This window comes from Dermacentor albipictus, chromosome 1 (genome assembly GCF_038994185.2).
Source record: "Dermacentor albipictus isolate Rhodes 1998 colony chromosome 1, USDA_Dalb.pri_finalv2, whole genome shotgun sequence".
NCBI lineage: Eukaryota > Metazoa > Arthropoda > Arachnida > Ixodida > Ixodidae > Dermacentor > Dermacentor albipictus.
Genome location: NC_091821.1, coordinates 498,862,314 through 498,882,757, shown reverse-complemented (window position 1 = coordinate 498,882,757; position 20,444 = coordinate 498,862,314). Strand labels below are relative to the sequence as shown.

The 20,444-nt window shown below is 49.6% G+C and overlaps 1 protein-coding gene across 1 annotated transcript; it reads left to right on the top strand.

The window, feature by feature from the left end:
- Window positions 1–15,888: 15,888 nt before the first annotated feature.
- LOC135920335 (iripin-2-like) lies at window positions 15,889–17,367 on the top strand. Its single transcript, XM_065454546.1, has one exon. It carries the CDS (start codon window positions 16,168–16,170, stop codon window positions 17,365–17,367), a length of 1,200 nt encoding a protein of 399 aa, XP_065310618.1. The 5' UTR covers window positions 15,889–16,167.
- The last annotated feature ends 3,077 nt before the right edge of the window (window positions 17,368–20,444 follow it).

Sequence of the window (20,444 nt, the reverse complement as noted above, 5' to 3'; positions counted from 1 at the left end):
ATGTTTGTTCGCACAGCTCTTACAGAAGCATGTTTAATCAAAATTTCTTGGCTTGGCTAGATAATCTCGAGGACAGGCTCCAACCTGCTCATTTTCTTTAGTCACCTAATATCAATTACAGTAAGTTTAATTAACACAGCTCCGTTAATTATGCCCACAACTTGTCAACTTACTCCACATCCACAGGTTACCAATCTGAACACTCGAATGATAAAATTATGTCACCAATATCTGTATTAGTTGAATAGTTTAATTGGTACAGTTAAAAGCAGCCGACATATCGATGGGGCTGTAGGCTTCTTATAAAGCAAGTGTGAAAGGTTGTACAGGTTTTCTTGGCGCAAATCAAGTTCATGAGCTTAAGTGCATGTGGAGAGACGACGACGACGAAGTTTCCCTGCTAAGGTGGCTGCTCACCGCTCCTGTGAAAAATCTCGCCTTCCGCGTAAATACGTTCCATACATCGAGAGATTGGATCCCAAGACATCTGAGGACGCTGCGGACGCTCGTGCGCAGTCTGGTTTTTTGACATTCAGCGAATGTCACTCCATCGGCCCTGCAGCTGAATTGTCCACCGGGACTAGGCCTAGTGCCTCCGGTGACGCGCTGGCGGCGGTAGATTCGCCGGCGCCGCTCGTCACGACGGCATTTCCGGCCGCGCAATTGACACCTGAGCCTGGATCGCAGAACTTGGTTCCTGCTCCAAGTCCTTCGGCTACAGCCCACCCATCGCCTTCCCAAAATGCACATCAGACCGTGAGCGATCTGCCCTCAGGGCGGAGCCCGGCGATGGCTTCCGAGACACCAATCGGGAATGGGGCTCCAGTTGTGCGTGACGAAACGAGTACCCCTATGGACTTGTCTTCTGCGCTACCATCTGTGCCATCGGCCTCCCGTGGTTCTCAGAAGCGTCCTTCGGAACAATCTGCGCCAGATTCGAGTTCAGCCAACAGCGGCTCCCAAGGCAAGCGTTCCTGTCTAACGACTGACCACCCAGTTGTGTCGACACCGGGCTCGGTTTGCTATAAAGCAACCATTAAAGCTCTGGCCCCCACAAGCCTCACGGAGATTCCGAACAGGATTATTCAGGCGAATCTAGACGCTTGTCTTGGCACCACCGGCTTCCGCGGCTTCACGGCCAGGAAGAAGTCAAATACCATCGCTGTGTGGCTGCCGACATTGGCTGCTGTCGAGCGTTTGCAAACGCTTCAACGTAGCTCGATAACAAGCGAAGTCACCGTGCCGGTCCAGGTGTACCTGGTAGAGGGCTCGGATTTACAGCGCTGTGTCGTTTACAACGTTGACCCTGGCGAGGACCAGACTGCTCTCCAGCGTGAGCTCTACTGTCCTACTCACCGTGTCATTCAAGCGCGTTACATGGGAAAGGGGCGCTCTTGCATCGTCACCTTGCAGGGCCCACCAACTCCCCCAGCCCGCCTGTACTACTATGGCTGCATTCTACGACCTCGGCCATATAAACCCAGTGTCGTCTATCGCTGCAACTGTTTCCGACCGGGCCACATGCGCCGATCCTGTCCATTTACAGCGCCAGATGAAGCTGTACTAGCTGGCGCAGTGTCCTACCGATGTGGACTCTGCAAAACCGACCACCACGAGATCACTTCTCCAACTTGTCCCACAAAGCAAAAGGCCACTCAGAAGGTTCGTCGCGGGATTCATAAGCAATGGCCTCAGCATGCTGCAATACAACCAGTGCCGACATCTAACAGGTTTGCGGCGCTCCAGTGGGATGACGACGACTGGCCAGAGCTTTCCGAGCCCGACCCGCCTGCACCCCATTCCCAACAGACTTACAGTGACAAAGTTCGCAAAGACCGCCATCGCCCGCTGGTTACAGAGAAGCAGAGCGGGCCGGAACATCCGCGTGATGATATGACAGCAGTTGACAATCAAATTGCCCGACTTTTAGCGGAGGTATCCAAGCTCCGACAGCACCGTGAACTACTTGCGCGTCGGCGACGTGCAGTCAAATCTCACACCACTACAACTATCGATTCCGCTGCATCATCATCTCTGTCACGCCCTGCTGTATCGGTCGCAGAGTCTACCAGGTCTTCAGCTCCGTTGCCGGATAACTCTACAATATCCCTTGTGCGGTTCATGGTCAGCCAGTTATCCAACCTGACATCTGTGATTTTGGAACGGCTGGACTCGTAATCAAAATGGCGGGCACAGGTGTTTGTGGCGTCCTTCAGTGGAACTGTAGAGGGCTCTCCACGAAAGTGGGGGAGCTTAAATCCCGTCTACGTATGAACAAGCTGCAGGTGTGGGCCCTGTTACTACAGGAGACCAATGCCTTGCCTGCCATTCCGGGCTTCAGTGGATACGTGTCTCCTTCGATGAGTGACCGTCGCTTGCACACAGCTGCCCCTCCAGGAAAGGCGGCAGTGTATGTTGATACGCGCTATCCTCAGGTCTGCCTTTCTCTTGAAAACTGGTGTAATTCATATCAGGAGGTAGTGGCAGTAGCTGTGAAGTTACCCAAGGCAACTGTTGTGGTAGTGTCATACTAAATAAGACCAGCCGGTGGCTCTTCTTCAAGAATTAATCTGGGCTGGTTAGTGAATGTCCGTCGCCAATACCCAGCGTGTCCTATTTTAGTTGGTGGTGATTTCAACGCCCCTCACCCAGGTTGGGGGTACCCTACTTCTAGCCCTCGAGGCAGGCGTGCGCGGGACGCCTTCGCGGACGCGTTGTTTGTACTACTGAACCATCCCAATTCAGCAACGCGGGCTGTGCCTCAGGCTCGACGTACAACATACGCACCGGATCTTACGTGGTGGTCGGGTCCCGGCACTCCCACTTGGCACCTGGAGCCCGACTGCTGGGGTAGTGACCACCACCCTATCCTCATCAGCCTTCATCCGTCGAAGGCCCGCCGATTGCGCCGCAAGTGTTCTGTGGTCAACTGGGACACCTTTCGCTCCGTTCTCCAAGATACCTCTGTGGACTCGTCACCCCTACTTGTTGACCGTATAAAAAGCGCGCTCAATGAAGCTACAACCATCAGCTGGGTAGAAGTCGATCGACCCGCACCGGATATCGGCCTGCTCAACTTGTGGGCTGCTCGCAGACAAGCTGAGCTGGCAGCATCCCGAGACCCCACTTCTGCACAAGCGCGTACAAGACTGAATTTGCTTACTGCTAAGGCCCGCAGATATGAACGCGACCTCTCGCGGAGGCACTGGCATACGTGGTGTGAGCGGTTTTCATCCAAGACATCGAATTATTCTCTCTGGCGAACGTTCCGTGCCATGGAACATGGTTGCCGCCGTCCAGACGCGGCAGCCACAGCCTGCTTCGCTGCTGGCTTGTCGCCGGATGATTTCGCCAGAGAAGCAGCCCGGAAGTTTTTCCCGCAGTACGACGTGTTGCCTCAAACAGCCAATGGTGCTTCCTTGGCAGGCATTCCGACACATATCGACAGGTTACCATCTACAGCAGACTCTGAGGGGATTGCAAGCTCTTTCACCATGACTGAGTTGCTTGCAGCGATAGATGGTACCAGTCGCAAAACAGCACCCGGTCCAGACTCTATTACTTATGAGGTCTACAAGAACCTGAGTACCGCTGTGCTGCCTCAACTCCTCGACACCATTAACAAGGTATGGATAGATGGCGTTGTCCCTCCAGGCTGGAAATCAGCTATTGTGATCCCGATTCCGAAACCAAGCAAGCCTCCGACTGACCTTGGCAACTTCCGACCCATTTCTCTAACGTCAACGTTGTGCAAGCTTGCTGAGAAAATGCTAGCCACACGACTGTCGTGGTGGCTAGAGCACCATGGTTTCTACCACCCTGCTCAAATTGGTTTTCGTCCATCCATAGGTACTGAAGATGGGCTGGCTGTTTTGGCATCCTCGGTTTTATCATCAACTCGAAGCCACAGTGTCCGTACTGTCCTCGCTATGGACGTCGAAAAGGCGTATGATAACATCAGTCATGCTGCCATCTTGGCTTCAATTGACATGCTGCATTTTCCGCCTAGAGTACGGAATTTTGTCAAATCTTTCCTTGAAGACCGACATTTTACAATTCGCCTCAGTGGTGACGCCGTCGGATCATTTGTCCCTCTTCGTGGCGTACCCCAGGGATCGGTATTGTCACCCACATTATTCAATATTGCTTTCATCCCGCTTGCATGGCGCTTACACGATGTACCCGACATAATGTTCTTGTTGTACGCTGATGACATCACGGTATGGAGCACTCATCACGACCTGCAGACCCAAGCGGCTGCCCTTCAATCAGCTTTAGATATCACGGCAACTTACGCTTCTTCGGTCGGCCTTAGGCTTTCCGTCAGCAAATCTGCTTACATGACAGTCGTCAATCGCTGGGGCCGGCGTAAACTATCTGCAACACCCATTCGTCTTCATCTATCCGGAACCCCTCTTCAACAATGTTCAACTATAAAAATTCTGGGTCTGATGGTACACGAGTCGGGAACCGGAACTGCTTGGCTCTCCAGCGCTAAAAAGCAGGCAATTCAGACGTTGGGTCTGATTAGGCGCATTGCTCCTAAAACGGGCGGCGCCAGCTCATATGTCACGCGACAATTGGTGAAAGCGGTAGTGCAACCACGCCTTGTGTATCAAGCCCAATTCCAACATTTGACGAGGGCACAATGGGATCGCCTTGAGGCTGTTAATCGCGAGGCAATGAGGGTCATCACTTGCCTTCCCCGCATCACCCCGATCGTGGCTCTCCAAAAAAATGCCCAGCTCAACACACTAGATGAGCTGGTGCAGCAGCGACGTGATGCTCGCACGCTTAAGGCCAGCCTTTCACACGCAACGAGTGCTCTCAGGGCTTACGCTTTCTCGAACTCGCTTCTACCACCACCATCGCCAGTTCTTCCTCCCTGGAGTTTTGTACAGCTGAGTGATAAGCCAACTGATATACGTCGCCCGACATCAACTCACGCGGCGGCGTCGCTTCGAGACCGAATTATAGCTCAAGATGCCCACCTGCTGCTTGGCTCCATCGTCCTTTACGTTGATGCAAGCATTCAGGACTGTGAAACAACCACTGCAATTTATTGCCCATGCGCACCTACCCTTAATAAGACGACCCAGTTTCAAATCCAAGAACCTCCTTCCTCCTTTTGTGCTGAGCTCCAAGCTGTCCGAGAAGCGTTGTGCTCTGTGAACGCCTTTCCTATGGTCCCCACGGCCCGCATCGTCATCCGCACTGATGCCCTCCAGGCGACGCAGCTTCTTCGACGCGTCAGTCGCAGTTCTGACATATGCCAACAGATCCATCTTCTGGCGGCACGCATCCCGCAGCCAGTATATGTCGAGTGGATCCCACGCGACCTTCTAAGCTTCCAAAGCCGTGCGGATTCTGCGACCCGTCTAGCGACCTCTCCATCGTCACTGCCTGAACTCTTTCACCTAGACGATGCCACCGTCCTTTTATCAAGAAAGGTGCACCTCCGGCGCCGCACACATGCTCTCATACCTCCGTGTGCGGTAAACCTTCCCCGCGGTCTTACCCGTGCAGAGGAGGTTGCGCTTCGGAGGATCTGGGTTGGAGTTGCCCTCACTCCTGCCGTGACTAGGAAGTGGCCGCACTTTCGCCGGTTATATCCTCGTCCTGAGTGTCCACTCTGCAAGTCGCGAAATGCTGAAGCCGACATCCACCACCTGCTGTGGGTTTGCCCTGCACTGAAACCGACGAGGCTCCGGCACCTCGCAGCAGCGGGACTCTCGCCGCATAATCTAAGCGATTACACTGCTTGGACGCAGGGACCACATTATCGATCCCCCTTGGACTACATTAGATCAGCAATTTTTCATTCATTTAATCATCCTTATTCACCGCCACCCCATACCCCTGTATGCCCTGAGGCATTTACACTCGCATTAAAAAAAAAAGTGCATGTGCCCAACCGTGAACTTCTGCCTTTACAATGGACTGTTCTACATTATAACATTATACAAGAAGCAACTCAGCACTATGGTACATCACACAATGTGTGCGAGAACATTGTGCGCGTTCCTCATTAGATTTTTGAGCGTTGGTGGCATCAGCCTCGGTTTCCTGGCATCGTCGGGAATAAAAATAGCCGCCTGGGGGAAAGCATTGGAGACATTTTCAGTACTTTGTAACATATGGATCAGCGCGGACATGTACGTTAGAACGATAAGTACTGAAATATTAAGATGAGGGTTTTGGTGCACGTATTTGGCTGACTAATGTTAAGATATAAAGAAAAAATACTGTGATTTTGTGACAAATAATGCTTACATACGTGCAATCACGCGAAATATCAGCTCCGACACAGAAACCGCGGTGGAATTTGTCCCTGGACTACACTGAACCACGAAATGGTGGTTTGATAAATACCAGCAATTGGAACGATGAGGAAGTTTACAGTATCACGCACATCAAAAGGAAAAGAAATAATGTAGCGACAACCGTAGCAAAATTCACAATGCAGATTTTCATCGAGTAAAAAATGGCCTTAGTTTGCACCCATCTATTTCCTCTACATTTGCACTTATATCATTTTTCGCGGGTTTTTGTTTGTACTCCTGTAGATCACGAGCGCGTATTCGCCTCTGCTAGATTACAGGTATTGCAAGTGCAGTGGTAAAATGGACTTCAATAGATTTCCCGCGCGAAGTGTACAAACAATAGCGAACTGATCGCAGACGCAGGCGCTGTAGCTTAAAGGAGGCGACGTATAGGTGATTTCCAACCATAGGGCAAGGCCGCCTTCCAAGGACGTCTTTCTTACGCGCGGCTCAGCACCATTGTTAGCGGCCCGTCTCCCCCCTCCGAGAAATTGCCCTTTGAGCGAAGGTCTCTGCCAAGGCATCCTTCTCTCACTTGGTGCCTTAGTCTTGTGCGGCGATTCAGTATCAGTTCCATTTCGTTAGGAATGACGTCTCTGGTGCGTGAGACAGGCAGCCGAGACCATGAGCTGTTTGGTGTACCCCCGCCAATACGGGACTGGTAAATTCCCATTAAGCACTGAAAGTTCTTGTTTTTCTCATTTTCTTTTTTTTCCACACTACATTTGCTACAGTTCGCCGAACATGTATCGTATATCTAGCCGCGTTCGTGGCCGCATGCGTACGGGTGACTCCGAAACCACGATGTTAAAACCATTGACGAAAACTATCTCATGTCACCTGCTGCGATCCGCAAAGCCCCTATTGCGCGGATAATTCAAGCATGTTTTCAAGCATTAGGGATATACGAAATTGACTTATAGGGGCTCGAAGCGAGCGCATCGTGTACGATATCATTATTTTTAACGCGAGTTGGAGTCGACTGTATAGTTTTTGCCTAGCCGAATTCACGGTCATCTGCGCATGTATGATTGCGGCACTACGAGGCTAGAACCGTTTAGAAATCGTTCCATATCAAGTTACCCACCGCGATCACCAAAGCACATCTACAGTGGATAAAGCAAGCAAGTTTTTAGGCATGTAGAGCCCTCTGGGCCCTACATTCCTAAAACATGCCTGTACCTACAACAAACATGCCTACATGCCTGTACCTGTGGATGAGAAGATAGCCTCGCCACCTACGGGATTATCTGACTGAGCAATATGGAATGCTCGGTTGCCTTAGTCGAAAGTTTGAATCCTCTCTCTCTCTCTCTTTTTTTTATCTGACGGCGGTGAGCGTGAATTTCACCTCCTCCAGTGCACTACATCTGCAGGCTTGGAGTGACGCCTGACACCGGCAAAAGTTGCCGAGAGCGAGTGGGGCTATACTAATTCAGGTACAACGAATTTAGGAAGGCCCACTAAGCTTCAACAAAGACACTCCCTCACAAGAACAGGATTTGGCCTCCCTGGTGCAGTATACGGCCACCCCCTCCCAAATGGCTCCAACTAAACCATGGCCCTCAGTCCCCAGCAGCTGTGGAACAGCTGGCCAAGGCGGCGGTCAGACCTGTAACGCAGCAGAGGCTGCCAAGAATCTCTGGGTCCGGACAGGCTGCCGATAGAAACTGACCCTGTCAACCTTTAACGCCCGAACTCTGTCGGGTGAGGCTAGCTTAGCAGGACTCTTACAGGAAGTATCAGACATTGTTTGGGATGTCATTGGCCTTAGCGAGATTAGAAGAACTGGTGAGACTTATACAGTGCTGACTAACGGCCATGACCTCTGCTATAGAAGTCTCAAAGATAAGAAGCAATACGTGGTAGGATTCCTAATCCATAAGGACATAGCGGGCAACATTGATGAATTCTACATTAATGAGAGGGTAGCAGTAGTTGTAATGAATAAAGGGAAAATCAGACATCCACCCGTTCGTAGCAATTGCTACAAATGAAACCCATACGGGTTCCTCGAAAGAAAAGCCTCAAGTTGAAGAAAAATTCGTCCTGGTCCGGGACTCGAACCCGGGACCACCGCCTTTCCGGGGCAGCCGCTCTACCATCTGAGCTAACCAGGTTCTGCGGAAACCCGCAAGGCAAGTGTTTGACGTAGTACCTTGCGGGTTTCCGCAGAACTACTACGTCAAACAGAACTACTACGTCTTCTTTAGCGCGGCGCTCCCTGCGCTTGCGCTGCCGCTGCGCTCCCTGTCGCTGCCTTGAGCACCGTCGGTGAAATGCTGTGGCAGACCAAAGTTATCTTCTCATGTAAGGCTTCTGGAGTAGACGTTTCCGTAAGGTATACGTGATCCTTAATATAGCCCCACAAGAAAAAGTAAAGAGGGTTGAGGTCGGGTGACCTTGCCGGCCACAGGACAGGCCCGTTTCTTCCTATCCATTGCCTTGGGAAGTTATCATCAAGCTATGCTCGTGCTTGACTGCAGCTGTGGGCCGGGGCCACGTCGTGCTGATACCACATTGCGCCAAGTCGGGCTTGTGCCCTGTTGCAGCAGAAGCCTTCAACCAGCCCTCTGAGGAACTCACATACCTCTTGCCGGTCACAGTGCTGTTAAAAAACATTGGGACAATGACTGTGCTGTCATATATTCTGCACCAAACGTTAAAAGACCACTGATATTGGCGGCGGGATCTTGCTAGCCAGTGGGGATTTTTATCACTCCAATAGTGTGCGTTGTGGCTATTTACTTGGCAATTTCACGAAAAGTTTGCCTCGTCAGTCCAGAGTATACCTTGTTGAATAAGTCAGAATCCTGCTCCTCCTGAATCAAAATCCAGTTCGCAATGTCGAGTTACTCTTGGAGATCCCTTGACTCCAGGCGTTGATGCAACTGCAGATGATAGGCGTGCAGTCTAGCTGTTTTCAAAATCTTCCAGGCATTTGAGTTGGACACACCGACCTGTGCGCTCACGCTGCACGTGCTAGGGTGTGGATTAGCCGCGATGAAAGACAAAACGTTGAAGCTAACCTCATTATTTGCCACTGAAGCTGTCTGGTTCTTTCTTAAGAAGCTGCCGTTTCGCTTCAGCGACTCGTAGGTGTTGAATATTGAAATCGGTCTCGGTCGCGTACCTAGCTGCCAGCTTCGAAACATTCTTGCTGCCTGCCGTTTCTGTCTTCCTGCAGCTCCTAGGGCAAGGATCATGTCTGCTTTTTCCTCGTTGGAAAAAGGTATCACGAATTTTCTCGCGTTTTAACAGTCGATGCACGATAGCCTGTTTATCGCTGTCTGGGATTACCACTACCACGTGCGTAAGTCGTTTTACGCAGCGCAAGCGATAACGATTGCTATAGCTTAAATAGAACAGCCAACGCTAGCCTCACTGCCCTGTCGCTTTTGAAGTGGCAGCGCACCTATGGCTGCTTGTGAGGGGAATGCTTGGGAGCACTGCAATCACGACGAGCGAGCGGTCATGTCACAATGGTTCTTTTTTTTTTGTATATCGCGGGTATCCGCAGTAAGCTGGAAAACAATCATACTTGAAGATGGAAAGACAGAAACTGGTTATTCGGGCGTTTTGCAAACCGCACTGCAACTTTCTAATTGGATTTTTTCCCAGCTTCGTTGCTTCAGAAGTTGGTCAATTAATATTGACTAATTATCTAATTAAACAACATACGAGAAATGCCGTGGTACACTGCGTGCAAAAGTGAGTAACATGCATTTGGTCGCGTCGTCTTCGAGTGCATCGGCATATCTTTAAACTCCGGCTAAAGTTAGCTGAAACACCCTGTATAATTCGTCAAACAAAGCAAATAAACATGTTGCGCAATCACAGATTGACAGATAATCCCAAAGCCCACCCTCTACTCCCCGCGATGCATCGCGGGCGACGGAAGGCGGCGCGCTTCCTCCCCACTTTTCTCCATTGCGCGCACAAGATTGACCCACCATCATCGGCTGAACCCATCTCCCACCCCATACGCTTTCACTCGCACATACAGCATGCAGCGAGCGTTGGCGATGTTATCGCCCTTGGACTTCATACGGAACATGACGGTGACAACAGGAATGCGCCTTGAATGCCCGTATATTCGCTATCGCAATAATGTATCCGGCAACTGAAGAGTTCTGTGGCCCATTACTTTCCGCAAGAGAAGTACCAAAATCGAACTTTCACCATGCGACGATTCGCTGCGCCGCAACAATGCATTTTTTTTTCTTTTGTGGGGCGGGGGCACGCAAATGAAAGAACGCAAAGGAAAGCATGTTGGCCTCAATCGAATGACTACTCATATCAAAGAAGACGCGAGACGCTTGGTCCACAGAGAACCACATGCATGGTGCTCTTTATCCTACACTGGCGAGGCAAAAGACTTTCCGGAGAGGTTGCGATAACATCTAAATGAAGGTGGGGCCCTCAAGCGAACCCGTTGCAATCCGTCGAGTCCCCATAGTGGTGAAGGCGAGCGACCATTGCTTCTTTTTGTCGTCTGCTAGCCCGAAAGTATCCAAAACTCTGTGGAAAGAAAATCCACTCGGCCAGAAAAAAAAAAAAGAAACGAACGCGCACCGCAGTGCGCCACGCGGTTGTCAGCGAAACACGTGAAAAACGCATGCGCTCTGGCTGCAGGCAGCCCGCGGGTAACAAGAACAAGAAAACTGAAGAGGCTCAATGTGTCTTCGCGACTAAAAGTCACAGTAGAAAAATAAATAAGAACGTCGTTACTTTTGCTGGCTTTAGTGTCGTGACATGGATGCTATAGGCGAAGGTGAAAAATATGTTGATATTATTTTCTGTTGGATGACGGCACAAATTAACCATCACAACGCTTCATCTCATTGGACTTCGCTGCGACTTTTGTCAACTTGTCTGATAGTGTGTTGATTTGACTTGTCTCTTGTATGGTCTGATGTACGACTTCAGAAATGTCAATGCACCTGTGGCGTCAAATGTTTATGAGAACATTAAACCCACAAAGATCCGGAATTGAAAATCTACAGCACGACTTTGGAAATGTCAATGCACTTTTCGCATCAAAAGTTTATGTGATCTTTATGAACACCAAGTTTCAGAATGGCAATTCATGCCCTCCGTAGATCCCGCAGCCTCCGCGAGATGCTGCGACGAGCCCGCTCGCTATCAAAACGCCCTTGAAACTTTGGGCTCGGATGGGGCTCTTTGCGTTGTGTGACTTCAGGTGCATGAGCATTGCCACGCAATCCAGCCCGAGTTCACAAGCTTCGCACCGAAATGTCTTTTGGAGCGTCAAAAATTAATTCTAGACAAAATCCAGAATGATTTCCGGTGCCGCAGGCTGTTGTGGTCGGCGGTGCAGGACAGCACGAAAAATTTCGTGCTGTCATGGCCCCGTTGGCTACGCCCCTGTTGGTAACCACAGCGATATGCACACACTTTGCGGCAATAAACAGGGGAAAGCTTGGGGCCTAGTGAGTTGGACGTCCTTTTCGAGCTCTGGCATAGTTTGAAAAATGACTGTGGCGAAGTCTGACGCACAAAATAGTATATATGCCAACCTAAATGAATCACCGTAGTGATACTTTCGCGACACGCTATGGTGACCTGCCACCAGGACATCGTGGAGTTGCAGTCATGACAGTTTGCATTTGGTGCTGGAGAATAAGAACGAGAACATCAGAAATGTCCGAGGGACGTTTCTACGTTACAAGATAACATCACCCCCCCCCCCCCCGAAAAAGAAAGCTTGCAAATAGGGGCATCAGAAAATCGAGTACTACGGCGCTTGTTGATCTTGTTCAGGATGACGTCAGCGTTTCATTCCGCATTTATTTCTTAGAAAACGAGTTCAAGTTACATTTATTTGCATCACAATGGTGGCCGTAATCAGGCCAAAATTGAAACACTCCGTTAGAGGGTACTTGAGTACTCTGTGTAGGTTAGTACGACAATGATAACAAGAATACAATATTACAGAATATAATTCGAAAACAAATTCACCTATTAAAGCAGTGTAGTAAAAAGGAAGTACGCCTACAGTATAGCTGTGGAGGGTGCAAATAATGAACTGGCTGAAAAAAAAAACAGCCTTGTAAGTCTGCAGTAAAATGGATAGATCATTCGCGCCTTGGCAAAAGGATAAGGTTGCTCCTGAAGGGTAGCGGGCAAGTCGGCCATTTGGCTGTCGTCACTTAGAAATACCGAAAAGGACCCGTTGACGCCACGACGACACGCCACTGTACGCCAACAAATAAAGACAACTTTTTTAAAGTGAAGCTTTCTTTGCTTCTTCCTTCGACGTTTACATTGGTGCTGTTGCTGTCTCGCACTGTCAACACATTCCGAAGTCCCAGACGTCAGTATGCCTTTTTTGGCGCCTCCGCCACACAGGGTATCGCCATTTCTGTATACCGCCGTAACGACACCTACGTTGAGCGATTGGGGTTAAGGTCCCTTGAAAGACCATGCCGCTGTCTTCCACCGCACTGCAGATTCCTTGTCGACATCTTAACTACTTCAAAATTACTCGACGCATTGATGCTATTCTTCTCAAGTCACTCTTTCAACTCATGTTCTTTTTTTTTTGGTCTTTTGTGTTACTCGCGCACTGACCGCCTGACCGGCTCTTCTAATGCCACAACAACATGCCGCCAACGACACCCTTGAATGCTCCCTAACCTCTCGCTTCCCCAACGACCCCCCCCCCCATGCCCTCTTTCTTTCTTTTTCTAGTTCTTTCTCCTTTTTTTTCTCTTGGTGTCTTCCCGGTTTTTCCCCTCCTTTTCTTTCTTTTCTTTTCTCCCCGCCTTATTACACTCCCGTTCTTGTCCCCTCGTCTTGGGAACGACGCTCACAGACGTCAGGCGGCAGCGCTAATTACCTCTGAAGTCTCTCCCTTCCGCCACCGACAACATCTGCACGTGACGCCACTGCACTAACTCTTTAAAACTAGCATGCCGAGGATGACGAGGCCGCCTTTGACGAAGACAGGTCCTTCTATCGAAACGTCGGCCAGCCTTTCTGAGGCACCTTATCCCTGTTTACAAACTTCACACCACAGTGGAATCCATGAAGTGGCGTACGTTGCGAAAAAGCTACGACACTCACCCGGCGATCTGGCTGTGTGAGTCTAAAGAGTGGCTGTTGACACGTGAACCGAACGCTTCCGGGCCAGCAGTCGGTGCCGCAGAGCATACATATTGTGAACAACGTCGGGAGCAAAACGCCTCTCTAGTGCAATTGTCATAACCGGAACTCTGAATATTTTGTACATGACAGAACACTTACTTGTTTCAATGTGGTCAGCTCATTCACCGGTCTTGAGAGGAGTTGTAGAGCTATCCGGCAGATGATGGACTCAGGCGGTTGGCCGGTGTTACGAGAGGCGGTTGTGGTGCGGGAGGGGGGGGGGGGTGCGTTACGTCCGGGTAACCTAGTTGGTAGTTGTAGCGTAGCTGCTCTCAAAGATTCTTGCCTCTGATGAACACCTAGGAGCGACAGGCTAACTTAAGTAGTTTAATCCATGATGAGACGAACGATGAAACCAGGGGTGCGGAGAACAAAACGGCTCTTACAGAGAGTAACGCCCACAGCGCCCTCAATGACGAGCTTGCACAGGCTACAGTGATTGGAGCACGGCTCCACGGGAGAGAAGTCACAGGCGAGGAGTGACGTAGCACTCCTGCGCTTGGAGTCTTGAGTAAACACATGCCGGGTGAAGTCTGAACACGACTGTTGGAAAACGCAGCTGGCAGCCACCAGACGTTTTCTTATCGGATACTCTGCCGTTTTGGCATGTTTGTAATTTGCCACTTCGTGGTATAATAAAAGCACATGAATTTATACGCAACAACTTCCGAATCGCGCTGGCGAAACGTTCTTGCTTAGACGATGCAAAATTTTCGCTCAAAAGAAAGATAGAAAAGAGATAAGAAGGCTCTGCAGTATTCACGCAAAGAATAAGGAAAAATAACGTAGCCACAGCAGTAGTAAAGTTCACATAATGATTTTCATCCCTACAAAAACGTCCTATTCTGCCCGTATTTCTTTCTCATGAATTTGCACTTATATTTGTTTTCACGTGTTTCCTGTCGTGTCGCCGTAGATCCCGAGTGTGTATTCGCAAATGCTGTATTGCGAGTGCGGCGGTAACAGGGGCGTCATTTGCTTCCCACGCGAAGTGCACAAACCACGTCTGACTGATCGCAGACGCGTCACTTCCGGCGAGTTGTAATGGCGACGTTTTTTCGCAGTTTCGATCTGAAAAAAATTTTTTCCAGCGTTTCGCGAAGCGCTCACTCGCACTTGAAGCGTAAAATTTTCCACATAGGCATGTCTAAATTATCTTAAACGGGGCTTTTTACGCGGTTCAGAATTTTGCTGCAGTTGATCCTAAATAGGTTCAGATTCGAAGTCACCGCTTGAGTAAGCCGGTGAAACAACAAAATAGTCCATAATAATGCGAATAGACTATTTATGATTTAGGTCATCTAATAGGATATCTTTGTAGGTTAATTTGATCAGTGATGAGCAGGATTTACATTTTTCAACCAGGTGAAAATCTGCCCTAGAACATCGCTATTTTTCTTGAACCACTAGCACTGTACACATGGTTATCCAAGTTTTCTTTACAAATAAATAGCATGTGAATGATTGTACATAGCGAAGTGATGGGTAAGCCAATAAACTAAATTGACATTGTGTGTTTGGTCATATCCGTATAAGCTTGATAAATTTAGTGTCATACATGTTCTATTGGACTGGGCTATTGGTTGACAACGCGAAACTAGATTAATGGTTCTCCATGTCAGAAAGTATTAGGCTATGTTGCTACTTACAGCCTTATAGGCTATAAGTAGCAGCATAGCTACTATATAACTTACTTTACAAGGTGTTTCAGCTAACTTTAACCAGAGTTTAACAATATGCCAATGCAGTCTAAAACGACGCGAACAAATGCACGTTGCTCCCTTTTGCATGCATATATGTATGTAAGCGGACAGTTTGGGAGCGCTGCAATCACGGCGCGCAAGCGGGTATGTCACGTGTTCCTTTTTTTTTTTGTGGTTCACGGGCATCCGCGGTAGCCTGAAAAACTCTAATACTTATTAGACAGAAAGTTAGAAACTATCTAATCGTACGATTAGCAAAGCGCTCTACAACTTTATAATCGGACTTTTATGCCTAACTTTGTTGCTTCAGAAGTAGAAGTATTAATCTCGAAGAATTATCTGATTAAGCAAAATACAAAATATAGCGTGACACACTACATACAAAAGTGAGCAATATGCGTATGGTCGCGTCGTCTTAGTGTGCATCGGCATATTTTTAAAGTGGCTAAAGTCAGCTGAAACACCCTGTATGTAAGTAGCAATAGAAGTACGTCAATACAGCTACAAGGGTTAGCAATAGAGCTAACCTTGAGCTCTACTGGATATTTCACTGGGGGCTCCATGCTGAAATAAACACACTCCAGTTATATCTTGTCTGTATGCGGTAAGTTGAGATAGAAAAAACTGCTACAGACGTCAACAACTTCCTCTCAAGGCCATGTTCTCTGCACTACGCTCGCCGTGATAGAGATAAAAGCGTCTAGCCAAGCTCTATTTTTAGGGCGACGTAATGAAATGCCATCTGACGCTAACGCCGATAAAAGCGAAGTGCTGACACGCGCACATGAAGCGAAGGCGCACAGCTCTGTTCGGTCGGGTGAACAGTGCAACCGGAGATGTCCGTCGGAGGCCACGACACGGCAGAATAACAAATCCGCTCGGAAAATTAAGAGGTCGCCACGAGTCGCTCATAAAGAACCGTCATCGCGGCCAGAGGCTAGACGCATAGAGACTTTTGAAGAACACGCACGATGCTCACCAAGTTTGCCTTTCTCGCGGCGACGCTCGTCGTAGTCGCCTGCGAACATGACGACGACACGCTACTCGCCAAAGCTCACAACCAGTTCGCCGTGAACCTGCTGAAGCACCTTGCGACGCAGGATACCTCGTCCAACGTCTTCTTCTCTCCGACTAGCATTGCCGCTGCATTCGGCATGGCCTACGCCGGTGCCCGGGGAAGCTCAGAGGCCGAGCTCGGGTCCGTGCTCGGTCATACTGCCGTTGGCCTCACAGACCGAGCAACAGTGCTCGCGGCCTACAAGAACCTGCTCGAACTCTCCGTATCCTCTAATGTGACACTGCATGTGGCCAACATGGTCCTCGCGCAGAACGGCTTACCTGTAACCGATAACTACAAGCAGCAGCTGCGCGAAGTCTTCGACGCGGAGCTCCGGTCGGCCGACTTCGCCAACGAAGGTCCCAGGGTGGCGGCCGAAGTCAACGCCTGGGTGCGTGAAAAGACCAGGGGCAAGATTTCTGGCATCTTGCCTGAAAGTCAACCGCTGGACATCGTCCTCTTCATCCTGAACGCCGTCTACTTCAAGGGCACCTGGGCGAGGAAGTTCGACGTCGCCGACACCGTGAACAAGCCCTTCTTCAACCTTGGCACCACCGAGGTGAGCAAGCCGGCGATGCACCTCAGGATTCGCCTTCCTCACACCCGAATCGATGCCCTGCACGCGTCCGCTGTGGAGATCCCGTACGAGGGCGGCAAGTTCAGCATGGTGGTCGTGCTCCCGGACAGTCTCACAGGTCTTCAGACGCTGAGGGAGGGCCTGTCGGTCGCCTCTCTCGAAGATCTCGGCAGCAAGCTGCACACAAAAGACGTCATACTCCGGCTGCCCAAGTTTGAGATGACCCTGAGTTACAACTTGGTGAGCGCAATGAAGGCACTCGGACTGAACTCCGTGTTCGGAAGCTCGGCTGACTTCAGCGGAATCACCGAGGGTATACCCGTCTACATATCGGATGCCGTGCATAAAGCGGCCGTCAAGGTTAACGAGGAGGGAACTGTCGCCGCCGCCGTTACAGGACTGTCCTTCATGCCGATCTCGGCTCTCAATGCCCCACCACCACCCGTTTTGTTCACTGTTGATCGCCCTTTCTTGTACTACATCAGGGACAAGAACACCAACCGCATCCTCTTCATCGGCGAAGTCCACAGTCTTTGACGCACGTGATCTTTCATGCGATCTCGTTTAGGGACAACTCTCGAAGGACTAGAAAAGTGTCACGCGAGCTAGAAAATAAGGGAGTTATTCCTGTTTCAACATAAACTGCGCGCCTTTAGTACAGTCCTCGATGTCTCTCCTAAATGCTTAGAAATCCGTTTCTATATATACACCAGAACACCGTGAATTCAAAGGGCGCCGCCATATTGATGAGCGCCGGTCGCCCCATCTATCCCAAGCGCCGCGAAGTAGCAGGCCTGGGCTGCCACGCCGGGAGATGCGACCCGGCGCGAAAGCGAAACTTGGGCTTTTTAGCTGGGCGGAAGGCGTGTTTCACGTTTTTTCTAACCTGTCATTTTCGCTGTCTGGATTCAATCAAACTTCAAGACCTCGTGCAAGTCCACAATGGACACACTGAGTGCTGTGCAGACTGCAGAAGCGAATACATCGGGTAGGTACGCTATTACGTTTGTACAAACCGCGCGCTATATGCTAGAACACCTGTGAGCTTTTTGGCACGTAACCTGTGAAGGAATTTACAGCACTGTGTTGGTGCCATATATTATTAAAGCACGCAGAACACTGTCATCTGCACTTTCAGTTTGGTCTTGTTTGTAATGGTCTCTACTGGGTTGGCCTCGCTTGGCAACCAACTGGCGAGGTCGTTTGACTGCCTGGTTAGCAGACGCCTGCCCTTCACCACCTGCACACTGAAAACAAAATAGATGTTATAGTAAGAAGGGCTGTAGTTCTTTCCCATGCCATCACTTTTGCGAAGATATAAAGTCCTCTCAAAATGAAATAGAAAATACACCAGGCCAATTGTATCGTGCAACCACTTAAGAGTACAACATTCAGAACAAAAGCCTACAGCACTCGAACAAGCAGCATATGATGCTAAACCTGCACTCATTGGAAAATGAGGTACTACAGTAGTTATAATGTTCAACTACATGTGCAGTCAAAGCCCGTATAACAGTGCGAGCATGACAGATGCAGGTGTTGTACAGTTGCACAAACCATGACAGGGCACGTAAAATTACCATCCCTTCTTAAAGCTGCATCATCAGGACCCCTTTGGTACAAGACAACAACCGCACCTGCATTCCAAGAAATTAGCCCCACCAACTGCAGCTACCTGGTACCAGACCTGTTTCGCTTGTGCGAGGCCATCGGATTGTTGGCGCTCCCTTAGAAAAGAACACAGTAAAAAAAAAACTAGTGAGAACGATCAAAATTTTGTTACAAAATACAAGAATAATTAAGCACCTTATTTTCCTCGCCATATGAACGGAAATATTTTGCGCTTTGCCCCGCATAACAGCCCGCACGCAGTTTAGAGCTCAGGAGGCTCAAATGAATTCGTTACGAATGACACCTGCAACACCAGCTCGTAAAGGTAGGTGCGCTGCAAGAACACCTTCGGCGACGAGTAGTCGTCGTTTACGTTTTTGTGGACGCATGCTACGTGACGAGCAGACTTCGGTTTACTTTCATTAGCAATAACGCTCACCAGCAAGGCCTACAACTTGTCGTTCACGCTTAATGGTCATTCCGTGCACCAGCTGCAAGTATCGCTAACCGCAAACTCAACTGTTCCGCTTAACCGTCGGGAGCTCTGCCTGAATGAAAACACGAAAAGGCTTGCCTGTTTGTTATAGCCAAGGCGAAGCACCGGCGCGGGATTATGCTCTGTAGGCTTGTTGCCCAGAAAGTGCTCGGAGCAAACCTGCGTATTACGTTCGTAGGGCGCAAAGTTGAACGTGGCACCAAAATATACACAGATCGAATACTCACTCGTGCATTTTCACTGGGTTGGTAGTTCTTCCTATTCACTGCAGCTATCCACCGGTGGCGCAGGTTGGCATTCTTCGTTGCGGATGGAAATCGGCGCAGGCTGAAAACACCGCACCGGCACGATTCCTACCTGTGTTGTGCTCTTCGCAAACAGCGCTAAGCAACCTGCTCCTTTTCCGCTGGTTGTTTTGGCATCCAAACACGACGCAATGATGCCCAGATGACTTCTTCTACTTTGGATACGTGTGAACGGGCACATTTCCGCACTTTGGAGCCCTAGAGCTGGCGCTTGCCATGTCTACTGGTCGCCGGCGAACACACTTTGGCAGCCCAGTACAAAATAGCGCCGGTCGACCGGGCAACCCGGGTGCGAGAGTATGCGTTCGGTTAGACTGGGTGCGAGACTAGCGTGTTCTGGTCTATATGGGGAGGAGGTATGCTGTCGCGATTCGCCTCGTGCGCGACAGATTGCGGCGCTGCGAATGGCGCTCCGGTGACGTCACTCGAGAGACCGGCCTTTGTCGTTTACTAGGCGCCGGCTATAGAATAGCTTCAATACGTCGCATTTTCTCGCTGTCTGACCGCGTCTCGTGTAGCACGGCGCTCTCCAATTGCTGCCTGCATTTTCCTAGTTTTAATTCCTTAAATGACAGCATTAGGAAGACAACAGACGTTCTATATTTAATGTATCACCACCCGATGTAGCATGGCATCACGCTGCTAAGCTTGAGGTCGCTGGTTCGACGCTGACCGCCGCATTTCGATGGTGCCGAACTGCAAAAACGCTCAAGTACAGGTAAATTTATGTGCACGTTAAACAACCGCAGGTCGCCTAATCAATCCGGAGTTCTCCATTACGGCATGCCTCAAAATCATCTGATGGTTACGGCACGCAAGGTCCCAGAATTTCCTTTCTTCAATAAAACATTTTGATATAACCGCTGCCCTTTCGGGCAGAGCAAGAACTCGTGACTCACTCATAAAACATCGCATAAGTAACATAAGTAAATGAGAGCCTAAGCAGCTTTTCAAATGGAGCACGATCGCAGGACTCATTTACAAAATTTTGCGCCGGCTAAGGGGCATCGTAGATGAATACAAATTTTAAATTTCGCTAACCATTCTCGTCACTTGGTGTTCCATACATGTATGTTTTTTCTGGCCACAAGAACCTAATTTTTTCAGTGACAAGTGGTTCATCTCGTTGCACCACCCTCTATCATGTTTCGCAATCATCAAGCATGCTTTATCCTTGCAGGTAAATCTCCTTATCATTTTCT

Excerpts from the sequence above, each read along its gene's own strand:
- LOC135920335 (XM_065454546.1), top strand. The coding sequence starts at position 16,168 with ATGCTCACCAAGTTTGCCTTTCTCGCGGCGACGCTCGTCGTAGTCGCC.